The 22,271-nt window shown below is 37.2% G+C and overlaps 1 protein-coding gene across 9 annotated transcripts in view; it reads right to left on the bottom strand.

Moving 5' to 3' along the window:
• Nucleotides 1-22,271, bottom strand: part of Tcf4 (transcription factor 4) — a gene marked incomplete at its 5' end in the record, with an annotated part of 330,556 nt that overhangs the window by 116,226 nt on the left and 192,059 nt on the right. For 7 of the 9 annotated variants that reach the window (XM_013510970.1, XM_013510968.1, XM_013510967.1 and 4 more), the window contains 2 exon segments: nt 1,123-1,172; nt 1,657-1,786. In XM_013510970.1, coding sequence (XP_013366424.1) covers nt 1,123-1,172; nt 1,657-1,786 — 180 coding nt within the window. 9 annotated transcript variants of the gene reach the window in all.

A 22,271-nucleotide genomic window follows, 5' to 3' on the forward strand; every position in this document is an offset into this window, starting at 1 on the left:
AAAATTCACGCTTCTTTCTGATAAGACTTATCCCGCTATATTCATTTAATAATTTTTTGCATGAGCTAAACTGAAATCAAGTCAAATACACAGGTGTTTGGGTTAATCTAATCTCAACACATTTGCAAACCCCATTATTTTCCAAATTTATTAAAAATGAAATAAAACTAATATGTCATCATTGATTGGCAAACTATTTTCAGATATCTAAATATAATTTTATGCTGAAGCGTAAGTACTTATCAGGTCCTGTAGCTACACTTTTCATATACAAGCACTCCACAAAATTAAAACTGTCTGTGCACACATATCACAGAAAGAACAGGGAGAAAAAGAAGAGGAAGCAAGGAGGAAACAATGAAAGGAGGAGGAAATATTTCTATTTCACATAAGGAAAAAATTTCTAGAAATAGATCCGTTCTAAATAAAATGAAATAAAACATCTATGATCCAAAATAGGAAAACACATACGAATTCCAATTAAGAGAACATGTATTTAGTGTGATGATAAACCTATTTTTCCTGCGCTGGGGCCTAGACACCCTCAGCAGCTCCTGAACACAGCTCCAGCTAATAAGAAGACCCAGAATGCTTTGGTTACAGCTGGATTCTTTCAGTCATCACCTGGTTTGACAGACAGGAACAGCTACTGATGCAGCTACCTGTGCAGTCTTCATTCAGCAACCTCTCTAGAAAATAGAGACATTCTCCCTGCACCCTGAGCTGAAACCCATGTAAATTTTTCCTAAATCCGCTCCACAAATCTCCTTTCGCATGCAAATCCATAAATCATCATAATACTGACAAAGAATTTAACCAACACATGAAACTAATACTCATTCTCTTGAAAGCCCTGTGTAGGTAAAAGTCCTCGAACTTCAGGCACCCTTTCAAGGCTCTCTTCAGAGCTTAACCTGCGGAATATCAACATAACCACCCGGTCTTCCGGGCCCTGCAATTAATCACTCCAACGTGGGTCAGGTGGCTGGACGTGCAGGTCATTCCCACCTCTCCTAGTTTCTAGATAAACACGCTGCACTGTGTGCTGGGAAATCTCATTTACTTCTATCTCCTTCATACTAATACAAAATACCACAAAAAGCAGAAATAAGCAGCACTTACTGAAGATGGCAAACCTGGAGGAACTTTTCGAACTTTCTTTGTCTGCACCTCTGAAAGAGAATGAAGATGCTGTGAGCTCCCACATGCCCACTTTCCACACTAAAGCATATTAAACCAGCACGCCATTGAGATTAGGCCAGATTTTCTTACATCACCACAGCACACTGCAGTTATCACCATTACCTTCTATTTTAGCAGAAATCAAATTCTACTTTATCCATAAAAATCAAGACACTATTCCACTTGTTACTGCTTTGAACTTTTCTTTTTAAGGTTCCCTATGTGTGCGGCCAAAAGAAACCCAAATATGAGCAGACACCAAGCAAGTTTTACTGCTACTGTAAGTTATTAACATATCCACTCAGTGGGTTCCTGGAGAACTAGATGTCACCAGTCTGAAAACTGAGGCAAACTTTATTGGGGGTGGGTGGACACAGGGTAAGAGGGTGGCATTTTTTTTGAAAAAGGAAGGAAAAAAAAAAAAAAAAAAAAACCACTAATGGACAACGAGAAACTGAAACAGGAAGACCTTACCCATGGCGCTACTGTGAAGAGGCCTCCGTCGGGGGTTATTGCTAGAATATTGATAGTACTGGGAGCCAGGTTTGGTGGGCGAAAGGGTTCCTGGATTGCCCATATCCATGTCCCCTCCAAGGAGACTCTGCTGAAATGTTAAAAAAATAAATAAATAAACATATAAGGTTACTTTCTTACATTCACCACCTCCTAAATGATTGTTAATACTTTTAAAAACCAAAGCAACAGAAAAAACAGCATCTGCTAAGCTGAAATAGCAAAACAAAACCAAAAAGAGAAAAGCAGTCTAAGAAGCTATTCTCAAATTGGTGAAATTTTTAATTCTTCAGTTTTGAAAGGAAGGTAGAGGATGCTCATTAAACCATACATGTTTTCATCTTTTCAGATGACAAACAGTTTAATTTCCTAAGAAAATGGCATTTCTGTAAGACAAATGTTTTCTTTCTTTAGACATAGGCTCATATCTGGGAAGTATTCATGCCCTTCCTTTACAAGGACCAACAAGAATCTCAGTTTGTGAGCACACACAACTCCCCCGGCTGTGTAATGGGGGCGAGGGTGGATGATCATCTGTGCTGGGAGCCTGCCTCTTGCACCAGCACACCCTCAGCCTTCACAGTTGCACCGGCACCCACAGAGGACAAGGCCAGCTGAACCGAGAGGGAATTCACGTCCTCATGCTAAAACTTTCCAAATCATACAGAAAGTAAGCATTCTAAACTAACACTAACAGGAACTAAGGGCTATCAGAAGCTAAAACACATCCCTGAAGATTAAACATTTACCTGAACACTAGAAAACTTTCACAAATATCATTAACTTATCACGGCATGACAAATTGCTACACTTTCAAAAATGATAACATAAGGAAGATTATATGATAGTATTTCATTTTCTAAAAACTTACCCATAATATATAAATCATCTGATTATACTCTGCATTGAGCACACTGTTCTTTTAATTATTCTGATATGCAATAAAACAAGTGTAGATAGTACCATTTATATTAAGAACAAATTTACTTTTAATAAAGAAATTTTAAAATTAAGTACCAAAAAATCTAACTTTATCGTTACTTGTAATCAACTTTTACTGACTGAACTAATTACTGTCCTTGATAAAGTACAGAATGTGTTTTCCCTAATCTAAATTCTAATCACCATGTCACTCACAACAGACTTAGGGATGCTTCACTAACACACTATTCACATGCAAAATACTCTAAATAGGCCAATTATGACTCTGCCCCTGTTCCCTGGTTAACCCGCTGAGAACTGAAAAATTTCACAAGGCAGTCACCAACTAAAACAAAGGGTCCTTGTTTTAAATTAAGACAGTCTTTTTGATTCCTAAATAGCTCAACAAAGTGGCATGTCTTCTAGTGAAAGCAGTTGGTCAAATATGACCCATAAGCTGGAAAATCAAAAATTCAAAGCTCTCCTTTCTACCGCCATATAGCTAAATATCATAAAGAGACCTCTCTCTATTGCAAGAGATTTTTGTGAGTGTTGGATGAGTAATATATAAAGGACTAATCAGCTACTGACAAGCTTGCCTTCACTGCTTCCAGCCTGCAACTATTTCAAGGGACACACAATAAATATTACTTTAAAATAAAACTTCAAAGATGAAACTTTAAGGTTGAAAGCACATATTGAATAATAAACTCGTTGCTAGTATCTTTTTATTTACCATATATAAATACCTGATAGAAACTAGACTGTTTACCAGCTGCTGTGCTCCTGCTGGATTATTACCTCTCTTGAGCTAAAGACTAAAACGCTACCCAATGACAAACTAAAATATAGAGTTCTTTATAACAAAGTTTTCTATCATTCGAGAATCAAAAAGTGGAACATCAAATAATTTTTAACATTTAGAAATTGCCTTGGAAAATTTTAGAATCTAAACCTGGAATTTCACTCTTGGCAACTCTTACTAACAAAGTCTGTATTTATTTATTTAAGTCATAATCCAAATTTTCTTTGAAATTTCCATCTAGAAAGCTGTAAATGATAAATCACAACCTCCTTAAAGTTTGACAAATCTACAAATGAATCTTCACACACTTGGGAAAAGGAGTTTGAAAATGGTTTCTATTATTGCTATTTATTATTATTATTATTATCATTATTATTTTACAGTACTGGGTATTGAACTCAGGGCCTCATGCATGCTACATTTAATTATATCCCCATCCTCATTGAAATTATATTATTAATAACAATATTTACCAATAATACAGATACTGTGTTGACAGACATTACTGCTATTTCTCCATTTTTCTGTTTTCTAAAAATATACAGAATTCTCAGGGCTAAGCACATATGCTAAAACGCTGTTTCTCTTTTTAGTGTGCCTAACCACTGGTTAATTCTTGTTGGTCTTGGTGGCAAATGTTTCATTCTCCAGAAAGTAAATGCATTTAGTAGATCAACCTAAAAGCAAACATGCTTGTTACTCTGGATTTTAGCAGCATTCACAATAGAGCTGTGAAAAATATAAGATGATAAAAAGAAGGCAGCTAACTGGCTGGGGCTGACCTTATTGTTGTTAATTTAACAGAAAATCACTTCATGGGCCAGTTACAAATAAATCACGCATCCAACTCACGCATATGCTGCCACATGAACTACGCAGAGTGACACTGGACAAAGACCAGATAGCACTTACACACTTAGTGGCTCATATTAATCCTTAAAAAAAAGCACATTCCTGTTTCTTTTTATACCTGCTTGTTCCTTTTTCTTTTTCACTTGGACAATAGAATCATTCTTGTAAAGCAACAAAAACAAACATTTCCTTACACTTAAGGGAGCCATAATCACCCCCTTTGGGAAAATGAAGATAAAAATATATGTGTTCTTATTATAGAGCACACTTGTAAAATGAACAATGACCATTTACTATTGTTTGGCCCTTATGTCACATACTTAACACTGCAGCCATGAGAAAGATGAAAAAAATTTCCACTGGCTGAAAAACTTGACTTTCCATGTTTGAAAAAGTCAATGGCATTTGATTTAGGTAAATTAAATAGTCACAAAATGGATAAGATTTTCATTTATATGGGGATTTACATATACACTTAATTCTGAAGACAATTTCATGCTTATTAAAAGTTAAGTTTCAAAGCTAAGTCTTCTTTCAAAATGGGCAAATTCATCCTTGCCTTAAATAAGATCATAAAGATTTTAGGTTTCTCGCATTGTGCAACCTCATGCACTGTGGTTGTTCTGGGCCCCCATAGCCAGCTGCCCCAGTCTGCCAGGAAACACTGGAAGCCAAGATGTGGCCTCTCACAGAGCTAACCTGTAAATCTTAAACCCTGGTTTAGCATTTTGCTTAACTGTCCACGGTACGATGAGACAAGCCTTTCCCCCTTAATTTCATCCAAACGCAAACAATTTCAAGTCTTAAAATACCCTAACCAAACAATAAAATACACTGACTTTGTCAACGCGTTTAAATGTCTTGGAGCCCCTGCAACCAGCTCTGCAGCACAGAGCCAGTTCTAGCACAGCCATTCAAATACCACTGCTGTTTCAATAAAAAATGTTTGTTTTACATTAGATTTGGGCCTCAGACTGTCCTAGCAGTCTCAGCTCTGTCCTTATGCCTTCGGAGAGATGCTTCCTACCATCTTTGATCAACCACTAAACTTTGCTTATGCAACCAAGAATGCAAAACCATGAATTAAACTTGAGAAACAGAAAAGCAGTATATGTCTCAAATTAGATTTATAACTGAATGGTAATCAAAAATAGAACTAGCTGCTTGAAGCTTAAATTATCAACTTTTTTTTTTCTTGTTAAACTAAAATCATCTTGCTCTGAACTATTATTTCATTTCAGTCAGCTCTTTAAATGTAATGGGTGGGTGGTTCATTTCTAAAAAGGAAGATTATATTTACCCCTAATTATAGATATGACTGAGATCAGAGTACGATGTATGTGGCTTTTTGGACTTAAAATTAATTTATCTAATAGATGAATGACCTTGGATTTTAGAGTTGGGACTTGGGAGAGGGAAGAAAATAAGTGCAAGGGGGAAAAAAATCTCTGGGGAAAAATGTGCCCCAGGTTTTTAGGGCTTTCTCTAATTTTGCGTCACTCTCATTACGTTGTGATCCGATATCAGACACAATATCTTGGGGGGGATGTTGTAGAACAGAGAAAAGCAGTCTCAGATGAAACCAGATTAAGCTCCTTTTCTGAACTATTGCCAAATGCTTGTGAGTCTAATTCATGTTTGGGTATTCTAGTACTCACACAGCTGCAATTCTATTCTTTCATCACAAACCTAAGTGATGTATAGTGGCTTTGTATGGCGAACTGACTCTGTAAAGCCAGGAATTTTTTTTTATGTTAATATGGAAATAAAATTCTGAACCACTTTAAAACTTATGAATGCTACATATTTGTATAGGTAACTAATAGACACTGCAGTGTTAAGTACAAAATATACATAGAGAAACATTACAGTGTAGATTTGTTTAAAACACTTTTCATCACAAATGAGGTCATTTCTACATAGTTAATTCTGCACGGAATCGGTTTTCAAAGACACTGCTGAATAAGATTCCTAACAGTCATGGGGAAGTTTTTGCAAATCCCTGTCGACTAGCTGCTGCTGAATTTGCCATTTTGACCACAGAAGGCCTATTGCTGACTTACTCTAGTAGCAGGAGGGGGCGATAATTTTGCTGCTGCTGGCACTTACTCTGCAACCTAGAATATATCTTGCACCAAAGGGCAATGAAGAACACAATATTTCCACCTGTCCACTTTTGAACGTCAAAGCTCAGAATGAAGGTCAGTCTTTGGACAGTCTTCATTCCTGATCCCTAGAGGTCCAGGAAGGCACCTTCATACTTTAATTTGACTGTACTCCTCTGCCTGGTTTCAACAAAAGACTCGGGAAACTTTGACAAGATGTCAGAGGGACTTTTGATAATCAGGGGACTTAAGGAAGTGTTACAGTGCTAAAGAGAAATACAAATTTTTAAATAATCATTTAGCAAATAGTTTCTTACAAGGGCTTATAGTGAAGTTTTCAAATATCTACATTAAATGTGTAATGTTGATCATGTTCGGTAACAAGTCAGCAGTAGAATACAGACACATTCAGAGGGAGGGCTCGGAGATCTGACGGCTGAGGTAGACTCCCAGCTCAGAACCAAATAAGCAAAATGATCAGGGGTTAGTTACACAACTGCTGGAGACCATAGTCTCCTTTATAGTAAGGGACTAATGAAATAGTTATCATACGGTTATCAGTTGTAGACAAGACAACATGTGTAAAATGTCCACCAGAGCAGGTATCCAGCACGTAGCTTACTTCCTCTGTCCCTCAACTCACAGTCTAATTTTATAATCCACTGATTATTATTTAAAAGATTCATCAAAAATTTGAATGACTGTCAAATCCTCTTTTGCAAAGTCATGATGAAAGCTAAAAAAGGGTTATATGTGGGAGTGTTCATAAACAGTGATGATAGTCTCAAGCCTACAGATACGCTGGCCAAGAGAAACAACTATTTTGCTTTTACATATTTAATAAAGAAACTGGCCAACAATCTCAATAATTTGAGCTTAAGTGGTCACTTTCCTGGAACTGTTACAAAGATTACTTCAGTGGCTCATTTAATTTTGCTTTTGCAGTCATGAGCAAACTGCTACTGTTAATTCAACTATACGTAGGGTCAAATTTAGTTACAGTTAACCAACTAGGTATACAAATATGAGAAATGTTTTATCTGTGATAAAATCTTAGATAGCATGTTAGATAAATTCAAATTCTCATTATTGCATTAGCCACTGATAATGACCTCAAGTATTGTCCAATTCCGCATTTTTCCACTTGCAAGGTCAGTTACAGGTAATAAGTGAATGTTTATGTGATACTTATCAAGCAACATTTTCAAAAAAGATGTATGTTGCTCTGTGCATGCAGTCACAAAATATAAATGAGAGCACTCCATAGTTTTGGTCAGAAACTTCCAAAGAATTGAATTGACCTTGAACAAAATTATTTAATTTAGCAGTAATTACACTTCACAAAACATTAAAAAATTCAAATACATTGTCTTTCCTTATAAAAGAAGCATAATACCTTATATTTAAATGTCATAATGTGATGCAAAGGTTGCCATGGCAACTATTACTTAATATATAACACAGTAATAGTCAAGTAAAAACTCATACATTTTGGTATGGAAATTATAACTGCCCAAGGCTTGGCGAGATTTATGCATTCACCTATTTGACTATTTCTCAAATCTAAAAAAAAATATACATTATTTATTGTATACACTAAAATGAAGAGGTCTTCCTGTGGTGTCTGAAAATCATTCTGCAATCCCATGTCCACTATTACACATTAAAAAGGAGACTACATTTGTTGTTTGGAACGTGAACCAAGAAGGAAACATTAAAGTAATCAGCACCCCCCACAAAAAGGATTTGAAGAAATTTTATGTAAACAACACAGAATTTAAGATAACTTTTTGTCAGTTCAAGCTCCTGCTCAGGTTAGGAAGTTCATTTAATATAGAATTCAATACACAACAATCTGACATCATATAACCACTACTTGCCTTAAAATGTTTTTCTTCAGCAATTTTATGTCAAAGTAAAAATAGAACAATTTGAATATGACCTGTTAACATACTAGGGAATCAGCGCCACTTCTCCTATAAATATAAATGTGTGGCTATTATAAACATGCTGAGAAGTATATTTAGCCATGTTGCTATTTAAGTAAAATAAAAGAATATCAAACTGTCACTTGTCAGTCTTCATCATATTGCATGGGGAAAGTTCCATTTCAAGGTTATTGTAAATGTCTACCCCTCTGAGCAAGGATCTATAAAAACCACTTTTATGAGACACAGAGACAAGTTCAATACTGCTTCCCCAGCACCTTACATAGGTGCTCAATTATACAGTCTACGGCACTCTATACAACATCACTGAAATAACATATCCCAATAAAACCTGCACCTGTAAATAAGGTGACGAGCCTACCACATGATGCGAGGAAATCAAGATTATCTGGAGCAGTAGTAAATGGATAATGGAATCTTCAAATCATCCTGAAATTATGTAAGTCCTGACTATCCTTCCAGAGTTATGTACAACCTCCTGCTCTGCATTCATTAAATCTTGACTTCCCAACATCCTCTCTATGTCTAGAAAATTTGGCTAATCAAAAATGGGTGCCTTGAAAGGCAAAGTAGCTTATATGCTCCCAGAAACAGAAAATGATGTAGTCACTCACGTTTTAACTTAATACAGTGCCTAGCACAGAGACGCCCCCTGGAAAATGCTAACTACTGAAATGAAACCAGAACTATTGCTACTTACACTCCCTTTTTGCTTAGCAAAAATCTGTCCTTCTATTCATTCCAACTGCTGTTACTACTACTATTACTGACCACATTAGGGTCAGCAATAGCAGCAGTAACCATTGAAGAGGAAGAGAGCAACAAATATGTAATATGTCTTTATGAGTAGTGGCAAGGAAAGTAGATGTGCCTGTAGCAGCCACTACTGGTACCCGAGAGTCTCTCAAGTACAGATCTTTCACATGCTACTGAGCAGATGCTGCAACCCCGGATCTTACAGACAGAGACATTTAGAGTGGTTCAGTGACCTGACCAGTATCACATGGCTGGCAAGGAGTAGACCTAGTTAGACTTGACTTCAGTCAATGCATATGCTTGTCCTCTGCTCTACACACCCACTCTCTGCCCCTTTAATTTTTTTTTCCACCACAGCATTCTCTGACCATTACTTCAAGTTATCCATTGTCATCAATGCAAAATCAAGAGCTCACACCCACAGCTTCCTGCAGAGAACCAAGCCAACTCAAGAACGCCAGGCAGGCCTGGGTGAGAGCGCCACTTTCCCCCCATAACCTGAACGGTCTCACCTTGGAAGACTTCAGATTCCTCACCGAGGAACTGTTGGTATGATGACACCTACCTATTCTAAGAATTAAATCAGATAGTACAAAGCTCTCAGCTAAACTCCTAGCATTTAACCTTTCTAAATGATAGGGAATATTATCACATAAGTTGTAAAGTATCTTACATATGTTAGTGCATCATAAATTTTATAAGATTATATATTTTTGAATGAGATGCTAGGATGTATTATACATAAGCAATATACAAATATACTATACGTACTTATCACAGGCCAAGGCAGGGCAAGGCTTTCCAATAATGTGGGCCTGAACAACTGAAATCTCATATTTGTGCCTAGAAACCTCCACTGTCTTTGATTCTTCTCTCTATACCCTGTTGTCATGGTCATCTCTAATCTTGACTTCCACAATGTGTCAATAATCTTTAATGAGATTCACACTATTTTTCTTTGATTTATTTTTATTATTTAATCCCCCATCTACTCTCACTTCTCCCTCCATTGAGGCTTTTCTTTCCCCCCTTAATTGGAAAATTTCAGCTGTGATAACATCTACCACATTGTACAGCAAGTCACTCTTTATGCATCTGATTTCTCTCTTCTAATCTGTGGGGCCCTCAAGGGCAGAAAGTGAGCTCCATCATCGCTGCATTCCTGGCATCTGGCACAGTGAGCCCTGGTATGTAGCAAGCCCTCAGTAAATGCCAATGGGCTTGGTTAATTAAGTATGGAGCACGCTTACATGATTTCAAACATGACTGTCATGAAGATAACTTTTCCATCGCTCTCCCAGTAGACAAGTAACTCCTACGCTCTAGATTTAGTCTTATGCTCAGTTTTGCTCCTTTCACCTCCTGAGTGCTTAATACAAGCCTAAAGTTTCATTCTTCATGAAAAAGGATTTAATACATCTTTTCCACAAAACTTCTGCTGCTCCCTAATAACTCTCAATCATTTAAAGTGCAATGGAACAGTCAAAAGTTGAATGGTTCATCATTCAACCACAAAGTCAGGTTCTGGAGAGAATCTGGACAGCTGCAGAAATGGAGGTGTCCCCAGGAAGGAGGGAGGAAGAGACTCAATGACCCAACACACCTTTAGCAACAAAGACAAAGACTTGCAGAACAGAGGAACAAAGACAGCAAGAAAGAGATGGACTGTGCAGAACTTTGAAGAGGATGGTTACTCTGATGAACCCAGTATATAAAACAGGTTGAAAGACTTAAAATAGCTGGTGAAAAAACTTATTCTCCTTAGTAGGTAGCAGGGATGTCCTACCATGTTATTTAGAACTACTGATAACCATCTGGCTGCAACAGAATTGAAACTACAGAAATCACTATGGTAGACTACAGACAGAAACAAGGTATTTAAGCAACAACTTAAAAACTGAACTTCAGCCCAGTATGAAATTTTGGGACATTTCTTGAGAGGCAATAGCATGGCCTAATCTTTCTTAGATCATGTCAACAATGGTTTATTTGTATGAACACTTCCAACTCTGCTAGCTTTTGCAGAGTGGTACCAATAAATATTAAGAACAATGTTTTAAAACAGAGGGAGGTCACAATTTTTTTAAGGACTAGGTAAGTAAATATTTCAGTCTTGCAGTCATATGTATGGTCTCTCCTGCAACCACTCAACTCCTCCGCTGAAATACTGAATTAGCCATGACAGGTCAGGCTGTGATCTAACATAACTTTATTTATAAAAATAGGTAGTTAACCAGGTTGGGTCCCTGTGTATAATACGAAGAAACCTTTTCTAAGATGAAGGCATAATGGCTTTCATAAGGCATACAGAACTCCACCCCACTCCCATGCCAATTCAGCTCCCCATGCACATATCAAACCTCTGCTTCCTTTTTCACATAACTACATAGCTGGTCCACTAAGCCACTATGAGCATCTACTATCAGCCAGTCTAGGCTTTGGGGATGTGGACCTCCTTATCTACATCTTCCTCAAGACAGCCTAGGATAGGCAGAGTCACACAGAATTGCCTGTTTCCTCAATTACCCCCTTTGCTCCATCAAACCTCTGCACCTTTACCAAGGTTGAGGCTCCTCACCATGCCCTTTCTTCCCATTTCACACTAGATAAGCCACTTCCAAACAACCAGAGAGACCATAATCAAATATCACCTCCTCAGCACTCCATCGTCAGTACTCCTAAAGAAGTCAGATTCCCTCTCCCAGTACCAGATCTCACTTGCACCACCGGGCATTACTAGCAGACATGGTAGGGAACCTCCTCATGCTGGAAATACCAGGCATCAGCACGGAGATGTCTTTCGGTAAAACAATCATGCAAATAACAACCCAGCATCAATGTTTCAGGCTCTGCTGTTTGTATATAACTCATTTAATCTCACAACCCCCTGACAGAGGAATCATATTAATCTTGTCTATACAGATAAGGTGGCCTGAGGCAGAAGGAAGTACCCACCCAAGATTATCTGAAAAATATTTGAACACATAGGAATAATCAAAGTGTGTCACTTCCACTGAAAGTTCTTACATCGTTTAGTCTCATAATGTTCCTAGTAATCTTGCATCCCAAGTTTCTGACAGTTACCTTATGCTCATCCCCAGACCCTCCTACGGCTTTTGTCTCTAATATCTACCCGGGTCAGCTTTAGAGGTTCAGCTCCATTCACACTTATGCATCTAAGCATACCTCGGAGCTCCACTGTCCCTTCCCCTGAAACCCTGACTGTCCTATACTGGAAACTCCATTCAGAACTCAGGATTCATTAAATCTTTCCTTGGTAAAGTAGCTGTCTCCACTCAATCGATTTTTTTCAATACTCATGCATACAACTTTATAAGCAGGCTTCAATCTATATGAGAAAGACGATACTAAAACGCCAAGTAACCAGAGAGCTTTATAAAGTTAGAATAAGTCTGCCATTTTTGAGATTTTTTTTAGAGTAACTGTGGAGCATTTGTATCTATAAATATTCTCTTTTCTCTCCAAGGATATAGGACAGGTATATTTTTGTTATATGTTCACATAATACCTCATTATAAATATATTTAGGTATTGAGCATGTGGTACTGACTTGCTGAACTAGTTTACAAGCCAGTTTAACAAAACCATACAAGAACTCAGCAGAACAAACACTTCCAGAGGACAAAAATAATCTTGTGTATCAATTTTTGCAAGAACCAAATACTTTAAACTTTTCACAGAAGTACTTCCCAGAAAAATACTGATGACTTGAAATTAAGCTTTAGAATTTTAAAGCAAAGCCAGCCAAATTTCAAACACAGAAAAATGAGCGGGTATGGTAGAGTGTGGACATAGACACACCACAACGACTCTGAAGTTTATATGGAAAAGTGATGCAAGAAAATTTTAACAAAAAACTAAGTTGAGGATACAGATATAGTCTAAACAAAGTAGATTAAAATAACATAATACTGTCACCAGAACAGGAAGTATCACAGACCAGTTTGTGGTAGAGGCAGGTTACATTTTTAAAAATCAATAAAAAGTTAATGAATTACTTAAGTAAAGGGTACCAAAATTTTGCTCAGCACTTAAGTGGGGAAAATACTGAGTTTTATGTTTTACACTCCATGCAAACTATATTTATATACAGGAGTTCAAATGTAAAAAAAAAAAAAAAATATATATATATATATATATATATATATAAGCAATTTTTAAAGTAGAGACCTTTGTCAGGGATGATATTAGCTGCAGAAAAATTAAAGGACAGTGTTGAAACTGATAACTACATATGTGTCTTTTAAACATTATTCAAGCCACAAAAACATGGAGAAAAATCTTTGCAACAAATATAAGGACAGAAACATAAATACCCTTAATAAACAAAAAACTCTGAATAACAATGAGAAAAATATAGACTGAGGAAGAACATAAACTATTTTTTTTCAAAAAGAAGAAAATTCAAATTGGGTATAAATACAAAAAAAGTTGTTTGGCAAGTTGAAATAAGATAAATTTTTAACTACTAGTGTAGAAGGTCACTTTCATAAACAGCTACGGAAAATATACTCTGGCATAAGTTTTCTGAATGGCAATTTAAATGTACAGCAAAATTTTAAAAGAACATGCCCTTTGATTTAGAATTTCAATAAAATTGGGCAAGTATACAAAAGATATATGCATAAATATTCATAACATCTCAGTACTTGTAAAAACTTAGAAAAATCTATAGTAGTTTCACTAAATAAATAAACGGAGACGAAATAAGGTGGTATGTTTACACTGAACAGAAAAGTATGTCTTTACAAGTGGCCCCAGTAGAGTATAGCCTGTTTTTTTAAAAGTTATGTACATATTTAAGCATTCTTTACAATTCCTCCATCCACAGTCAAATCACGCTCAATAGAAAACTTTTTACTTTGCAAATTCTGTGCTTACACTGTATAACTAACACACTAAGTTGTACATGACAGTGCACACCTGTACTTCTGGCTCTCTGGATGGTTAAGGCAAGAGTATCACAACTTCTGATCCAGCCAAGGCAACTTATCAGGCTCCGTCTCCAAAAACAAAACAAAACAGAAGAAGGAGAAGGAGGCCAGAAGAGGCCAGTTAGCTCTGTGCAAGGGTCTTGGATTCAATCTCCACTACAACAAAAATGGATGAACAAAATCACATAATTCTATAGACTTCTGCAAGGAAAATTTAGATAGCAGGAAAAGGCAAAATTTAAATTATCTTCACTGGGGAAAAAACTCTTGAATTTTGGTTACACTAAGTAAAGATCAATCTAATTATATCAGCACATGCATAGCTCAGGTGAAAGCCAGGAGGGGATTTTATCAGATATTGAAGGGCTTTCTATAGAATGTACTGCAAACAAAACATTCTAAGTCAATGTAAATGGGACAACACTACTTGACCCATTTTAAAACAGTAGGAAAGACAAACTGATACTCATTTTTATTTTCCATATGTGGATTATGTCATGATTTATAATTGACTAAAGCAACAGTCGGGGCTGGAATTAGCAGCTATATAGACGTTCCCACCTCTAGGTCCCACTTTTGGTAGTCTGTCACTTTCTTCCTTCCTGCATTTACCTATGTTCTCTCCAGCAGAGGCACTGGACAGTGCCTATCTTGCTGCAGGGTGGGTGTAGAAAACTACTTCAGTGCACAGCAGCAGACTCCATGGCAATGCTGCCTTCTCACACTTCTCCCCAGGCAATGACACCCCCCACGGTGAAGTCCTGATGATCTCCACCAAATAGGCTTTAGGAGAGGATAGGCTAAATGCGCTGCACTTTTAGAAGTGAGATGCTATTGTCAAAACATTTCTTCTTTTTTTTAAACACAAGGTCTTCATAAATTGCCCTGGATGGTCAGAAATCCTCCTCACTCAGCTTCTCAAGAGTGTAGGGAGTACAGGTATGTGCCACCACCCGCAACTTCTAAAATTGTTTTTCAAAAAGTTTTTAGCCATGTGGTTAAGTTTTTCAATCTTATGTGAACAAAAGAAGTAAGTCACTTATATGATGGGTTTAAAAAAGTTCATTGTTAGTCATGATATTTGTTTGTATTTGGAGGATTCTGTTAAGTTGGTATTTGCTTATTTGTTCATGTGAAGGTCTATAATCTCCTTCCTCTGATATCTTAGGGTTCCTGAAAACTTTTTGTCATTTTGACACCCGACCTGAACTGACAATACTGATATGAAGATATTCATAATGCTTATTTTAAATATCTTACTAAGTCTGATTATTCACACATTTTGGTAAAGAAACAGTAATTTAATTATTTGATGCTTCTTCAAACTCCAATGGGGTTATGTAGTACATACTGTATATATCATATTAACTTCTTAAAATGCAATAATTGCTGAATTCTGAAATACCTACAACCCAAGGGTTCTAAATAAAGGGCTATGGCCTATAAAAGTCCTTTCCCTCTAACATGTTTAAGGCATGGTGTAAAGGAAAACTTAGGTGGCTGGGGATTTAGCTCAGTGGCACAGTGCCTGCCTGGCAAGCGCAAGGTCATGAGTTCGATTCCCAGTACTGGGAAAAAACCAAAACCAAAACCAAAAAAAAGGAAAACTTACAACAGTCATCGTTTAATTACTTTTAGAGATACTGTCCACACATAAGCCTACTTAAAGTTCCCTTGGAATATTCACACTTGACCTGCTTAAATTAGAAATGTAGTTGAACAGATCTAGTTTACCCAAATCTGTATTTTCCACAGGGATACAGTATACCGTGGACTTTACGCTTTGTCACAGAGTTATTGTACAATTTGCTGGAGGACATTTTCATATTCAGAGCTACTAATTGTATCTATTAACATTTCTTTGTGGTTTTGATTTGAAAACTAAGGAACTAACCAGAAACATAATTTTCACTGATTCTGAAGAAACCTCTTTGTACCCCAACAAGAAATAGTTCAAGTACCCAGGGTTTACTTGCATGGTACAGTGATTTACTTCTATCAGGGCTCAACATGATCTTTGCACTGACATGGCTGTTTCACTTTCAAACCCAAGTGCTGCTAAAATGTTTCAGCCTACAGCTATAAACCCGTCAGGGCAACCAGGGATAGACCGCCTACGTGTGTCTTGAGTATGTGCACATAAAACATTTGCATTAATTTGTTTATTTCTATACAGCCCCCATCCAAACACACACAAATCTAGTTTCTAATTTCCATCCTCCTTCCTTTTACAAACATACCCAAGTTCTACTTCTTTACCCTCATGGCCAATACTGAGAAAGGGGGAAAGAAATTATGGTATCTCCAGGTCATTTCCACAGCTCAACCAAGTTTCAGGCTCCTACGGTTCTGTGGCACCTTCACCAATGCACTAAAGATTACAAATGACATCTTGAGAACATGTTCAGCACACAGTAATTTGTTTAATAAACATTACCATGTTCTAGGAACTGTTCTAAGCACCGAGGACTAATCACAATACAATGTGCATTTCATTTATGATGTGCAAAATATGAACAAATAACCAACTTTAAACACTTGCTTTTTCTAGTGGAGTTAGGTTTGCAAGACATCCTATACATTGAAACACAAGATAAAATGTAAAACACCAAAACAAAAGCTGTACCAATATGCAAAAGGGATTATTTACGCATGACCAGCCTTCCCAGATTTAAGGAGAAGAACTTTTATTAAACTTGACTTAAGATCATTTGCAGCCTACAATGAAATAATCAGCAACAGATTCTAAAACCAACAGATGACAGATGATAGGAATCTTTATCATTAAGGGAGTGGACGGGCAGCACGTGAATTCAAGAACCCACCTAAGCACTGTCAAAAGTGAACAACCAGATATTATGGCATTTGTGGAGTAAAATGATGTGTATAAGATCACCAAGAACAAAGGTAAACCCACAAAAGAAAAAAGGGAAGAAAACCTTATGAAGCTTCTCGATCCAGCTATCAGCTTATGGGAAATGTGCAGAGCAGAACAACAGGCTGAAAGATCACTAGAAGGAAACAACCAGCCAAATCCATGAAGTAGGACATTTTGCAGGAAAAAATAACATTGATTTAATATTTAAAAGGAAAGGAAAGGCTAGAAAAGGCTATGACTCTTAAAGATTTAATAGCTTTGATAATCAAATGCAATGTCCAGTTCAAACATGCTGAATGTCTAAAGATATTCGCAAGACAACCAGAGGAAGTCCCAGTACACTATGAAGACTTAACGATAGGGTCACTTGGTTCAGTAGTGACACTGTGGCTATGTTAAGCAAAGGAAGGATTTGTAAGAGATGCTTTTGAAGTATTAGATGAAATAAAATGCTATGTAAGCTTTGCTTTAAAATACTTTCAAAACACAAACTGGAGAGGATGTTATGTAAAAAGCCTGGGAAAATGTTGTAATCTGTTAAACTGGATGACAGAGACAGGCCGGAAAATATTACAATATTCTTGATTTTGGTATGAATTCAAACTTTTCCATAACAAAAGAAAGGTTCATGTGTCAATAATGCAAATTCTACATATTATTAAATCTAAGGAAAATGAGACTCAGAGTGCCTTCTGAACATCAGCCATAGAGTAAAAAATTGCACATTCCTCAACGGCAAGAACAGAAGTTTTAACACTGGCATAGAGACCTAGTCCTCTGACAACACTAGACTAAAGGTCAAGCAGATGGTCAGGGAAAGAGTTAGAAGTCCCACCTCATCCAAGGACCAGGTCACAAATGTGTCCCTTGGCCCCTGCATCAAAGTGTTCATTGCTTTTCCAAGTCGGGTACTAGTGGCTAAAGCTCCTGAACAGGCTCAGGTAACCCAGTGGAGTCCTTGCAAGGAAACGCACACTGCCACAGCACAGGGGTGAGAACTCCGTACACACAAGCGCTCCCTGAGAACCCACACTGCGTTCACACCTGCACAGGTGCTCACCAAGAAATTTTAAAATATTTAAATATTCTAATTTTGGCATTCGGGTAAAAAATAAAGTTTTGGGGGGGCAAGCAGCAGCAGCTGGATATTTTTAAGCTGATAAAAATTTTAAAATGTATTCATTAATGTTTATTAAAGTCAAAATTCAGCCACTCACTAAACTGGGTTACTTGGCTACTGCTCAAACATCAGTCCCTCAATCTGCAGGAGAAAAGAGCTGTGTATTTTTAGCTTTTAATTACAAAGTGAACATCAAAGCTTTGCATGCATCCTGCAGTGGATCAAAGGGAAGCTCCTGCCATCCCCCAACACTGAGCTCAAGCCCAACCTGGCTACCCCAGACAAGAGCAGAACAGGCCCTCAGGAGTGGGTCACTCCTTTACCCAAAGTTACAGGCCACTGCCTAACACCAACATTAGATTGAAACGCCGGGAAAACTCAACTGCATGTCTTCTTTATTCAAAACGGGACACTCACCAACAGGGGCATTGTCCCAAAGGAAGATTTAAGGCCACTGTCACGGAGAACTGATTTGCCGCTGAGCGCTCAGATCGCGAAGAAGGGGATAACAGTGCCCCTCCTTATAGAGAGGTGTACAACCAATGGATGTGAAGGAAGAGGAGGTGAGCCAATATGTGGGGAGTCAGGGAATGTCCACTCAGGGCCAGTCAGTGAGTAGGGCGGGTAAAGAGCAAGAACCAAAGAGGGAAGAGCAGGAGTGTAAATACTAAAGAGTTCCGCACACTGTTTCTTTTATAAATCATTTGAGAGTGTTTTGCAATATGTTGTAATCATGTTTGGGGGCAAACGCTGCCTTTCTAATCACTTCTGAACTGAAACATTACTCACCCTGGTTCAAACCTTAATGCCTAATGATTCCAAGCAAACAACCCACCTACAAAAATCAAGGCTTATTACTACGCAGGTGACCTGCATTTTAGTGTTACTGATGTTTCCTGTTTGTTTTTTAACTCCCTCTCTACTCTGGCCATTTTATGTGTCTTAATACCTTCTCTAAAAGGCAGGCAGTCACGTCTTTTTCACTAGCTTGATACCTACTTTCAGTAGGCAAAAGATGTTCTGAGACGGAGAGGTGAAAGTAATCCACGTGAAACTCTCAGGAGCATCAGAGAGACAGGCGACGAGTTACTGAATCTCCCTAGCCTTGGCCTCTTCATCTGTGCACTGGAGGTGGTAACTGTACCTAGCCTCTTAGGAGCTTAGAGAAGTAAAGAAACCACACCCAGGGAGACTTGTACCACACAGCACCTAGGCCAGATGTTACAGCAAAAGAAGGGCCATAGTGACAGCCAAGGAAATTTGTTTTGCTCAACCACTGACTGTTCTAAGTGCCAAGCAGGGCCAGGCACTGTACCAGAGGCTGGGAGCTCAGCACTCCCCATGCCAACGCTGACAGCAGGCGAGGTGATGGCGAGGTGATGGCGAGGTGATGGCGAGGTGACTCACGACAGAGCCATACTCTCTGTGGCAATCTGAGACAGACATCTCTCCCTGGGTTTCTCTACACCTACTGCGTGTCTCAGGTACTCCTGGGGCCGAAAGCCACCCTACTTGAAACCATTATTTCAAGTCTATATTATGACCCACTTGCCTCCACCTTCAAAGTGAGGTTCTAGAAGTCAGCGTTTTGTGTACACAGCATGGAGAAACTGTTCCCACACAGTAGATAACTGAGGGGCCAGTGACCTAGCTCAGTGGCACAGTGTCTGCCTGCACAAGGTCCTGAGTTCGATTTCCAATACCAAAAGGGAATAAAAAGGAAGGACAATATACTAGATAACTGATATAAATAGAGCCAATGGATTGATAACCAAATAGAAGAATAAATGCATTAAAGACCTCTGCAATTTTCTCATTTACAAAATGAGAATAATATCATTATTCTCTTTCTTACAAGGTACTGTATTTAAATGCATTGAGAATGTATAAAGTCCAATGTTGGGAGGCTGACCTAGGACAATAAATTAAATATAGGCTTCCACTCTTCCTCTAGCCCCACACCTCATAAATGTGTGTGTGTGTGTGTGTGTGTGTGTGTATGCGCATACATAGATGGATTAAAACAGAGCTACTAAATATTGCTGGGAAATGTGAAAGAATACCTTCAGTGGACTAGATATTTTGAAATGTTCTTAGAAGATAAAGTACATGGATTAAGCACCAGAGAAGGGGAAAAAAACCTGAATGATGAGCCAAGCCAGGAAAAAGCTAAATCCAGGATCATCTAATACCAGGGTCAAAAGGTATATGAAGTTGGAGAGGTCTGATGCAACAATCAGTGTGATTAAACAGAGGGTACTCAAGAACTGCTAGGCAAGTCAGGACAACAAAGAGACGGAAAAAGTACATAAATAACGTTAAAATTCAAATTTTATACATAGCCAAAGATGCATTTAAGGAGGTAGGCAAAAATAACAGCAATTTCAAAAACGCAAAAATTCTGAAAATTTGATACCCCCAAACTCCTGGTAAGAATGACATAAGGTTCTGTAATGGCACAATGACACATAAATCCCCCCAAAAGAATAGCATGGTTCACCAAAAATAGCACTTTAGGCAAGGAATCCTCGTAGATCTACATAATTATTTATGCAACTAAAACAAAGTAACACCTAGAAGGAAACATACTGATTTCAACTCCGAGGTAAAAGGGATAGGTAGAAGAACAAACATTAAAAATATGTAAAGATTCTTTGTTATCATATTCAAGAAAGACATGGAAACTACTGGCTTCTAGACATGAACAGAAATATGTAATGTAATGAGTTAAAAGTGAACATAATTTTCACAAGAAATAAGATGCATGATTCCTGACTCATTATAAAAGAAAGTGAAAAAATGTCTTAAAAGACATGAAAAATTAAAACAAAGGAAACTGAGCCAAGAAAAAGGAGAAAATAAAACAGGAAAACTAGAAAAAAATTAGCACAACAGAAAATACATTAATGACTTAAATAAAATCTTGTTTTCTTGTGTTTATACACAGACTACATTCCTAAATTTACAGTGGCTATTACATTCAATAGAAAAATATAAAGTTAAATGTTTAACAAAATGCAAAGGATAAAGCAGATAGTATATAGAATATAAAAAATAGAAAACAAGTGAGCTAAAACTATAAAAAGAGAAGACATATAGCCACATTTAGGTTGAAAGACAGTTCAAGGCAAAATTTTATTTTAAAAAAGGATATTTTATATTGATGAAACTAACAGTACTGAAAGTATAAAATATTCATGAAGCTTTACCCATATATGACAGTGTTGAGGTATATTTTAAATATATGAATACATAAGCAATTGATGAGTCCACAATCAAAGCAGAAGACCTAACAAATCTCTCAGAAATTTAATTTAGTGTTCTAAAATAGAGAAAACAGAGTGTTCAGTCTTTTCAAATGCACATGCATGTTGTTTAAGAAAAAAGAAACTGCATTAAACCACAAAGAAGCTGCCTCACAGTAGGAAATACCCAGACTATTTCCCCATCCAAATGCAGTGAAATAAGAAAATTAAAAACAAAACCGTAAGTACACTGATACCAGGAAAAATATTTTCTTAAAGAAAAAAAAATTTCATAAGTGTTTTAATAACTCTTGAGCTAAACAGAAATTCAAAAACGATATTTAAAACAACACAGAAAGGCCAGGGATATAGTTCAGGGCCACGGCCCCTGTCTGTCAAGCACAAGGTTGTGAGTTCAATTCCCGGTACCAAATAAATAAATAAACAAATAAACAAACAAACAAACAATATAGAAATCCATCATAATGATAGCAATATAGAAAAACCTTCATAGGATATAGCCAAAGCAGTAAGCCAGTAAAAAAACTACACCCTCAGCTGTACATTAGAATAGATAGAAATTTTAAAATTAAATGAACTACACATACAACATAAGAACCTAGAAAAGCATTTATACTTTTTTAAATTAATGAAATAAAATTAGCATGCAGATTATCGATAAAAATTAAAAGAAGTTTCTTTGAAACTTGGGTAAATCTGGGAGAAAGAAAAAAAGGAAACACAAATCAACATGATTACAAAATATATCTGTATAAATAGCTCAGATATAGGGGCTGGGGATTTAGCTCAGCGGCAAAAGCGCCTGCCTGGCAAGCGCAAGGTCGTGAGTTTGGTTCCCAGTACCGGAGAAAAACCACAAAAACAAAAACAAAACAAAATAGCTCAGATATGGGTTAAGAATGTTTACCATAGAAGAACTTTATGCCTAATTTTGTGCAACTAATTATAAAGCTCGAAAATGGGTATTTC

This window comes from Chinchilla lanigera, unplaced genomic scaffold (assembly GCF_000276665.1).
Source record: "Chinchilla lanigera isolate Chin_1 unplaced genomic scaffold, ChiLan1.0 scaffold00001, whole genome shotgun sequence".
In the NCBI taxonomy this organism is placed as follows: Eukaryota; Metazoa; Chordata; class Mammalia; order Rodentia; family Chinchillidae; genus Chinchilla; species Chinchilla lanigera.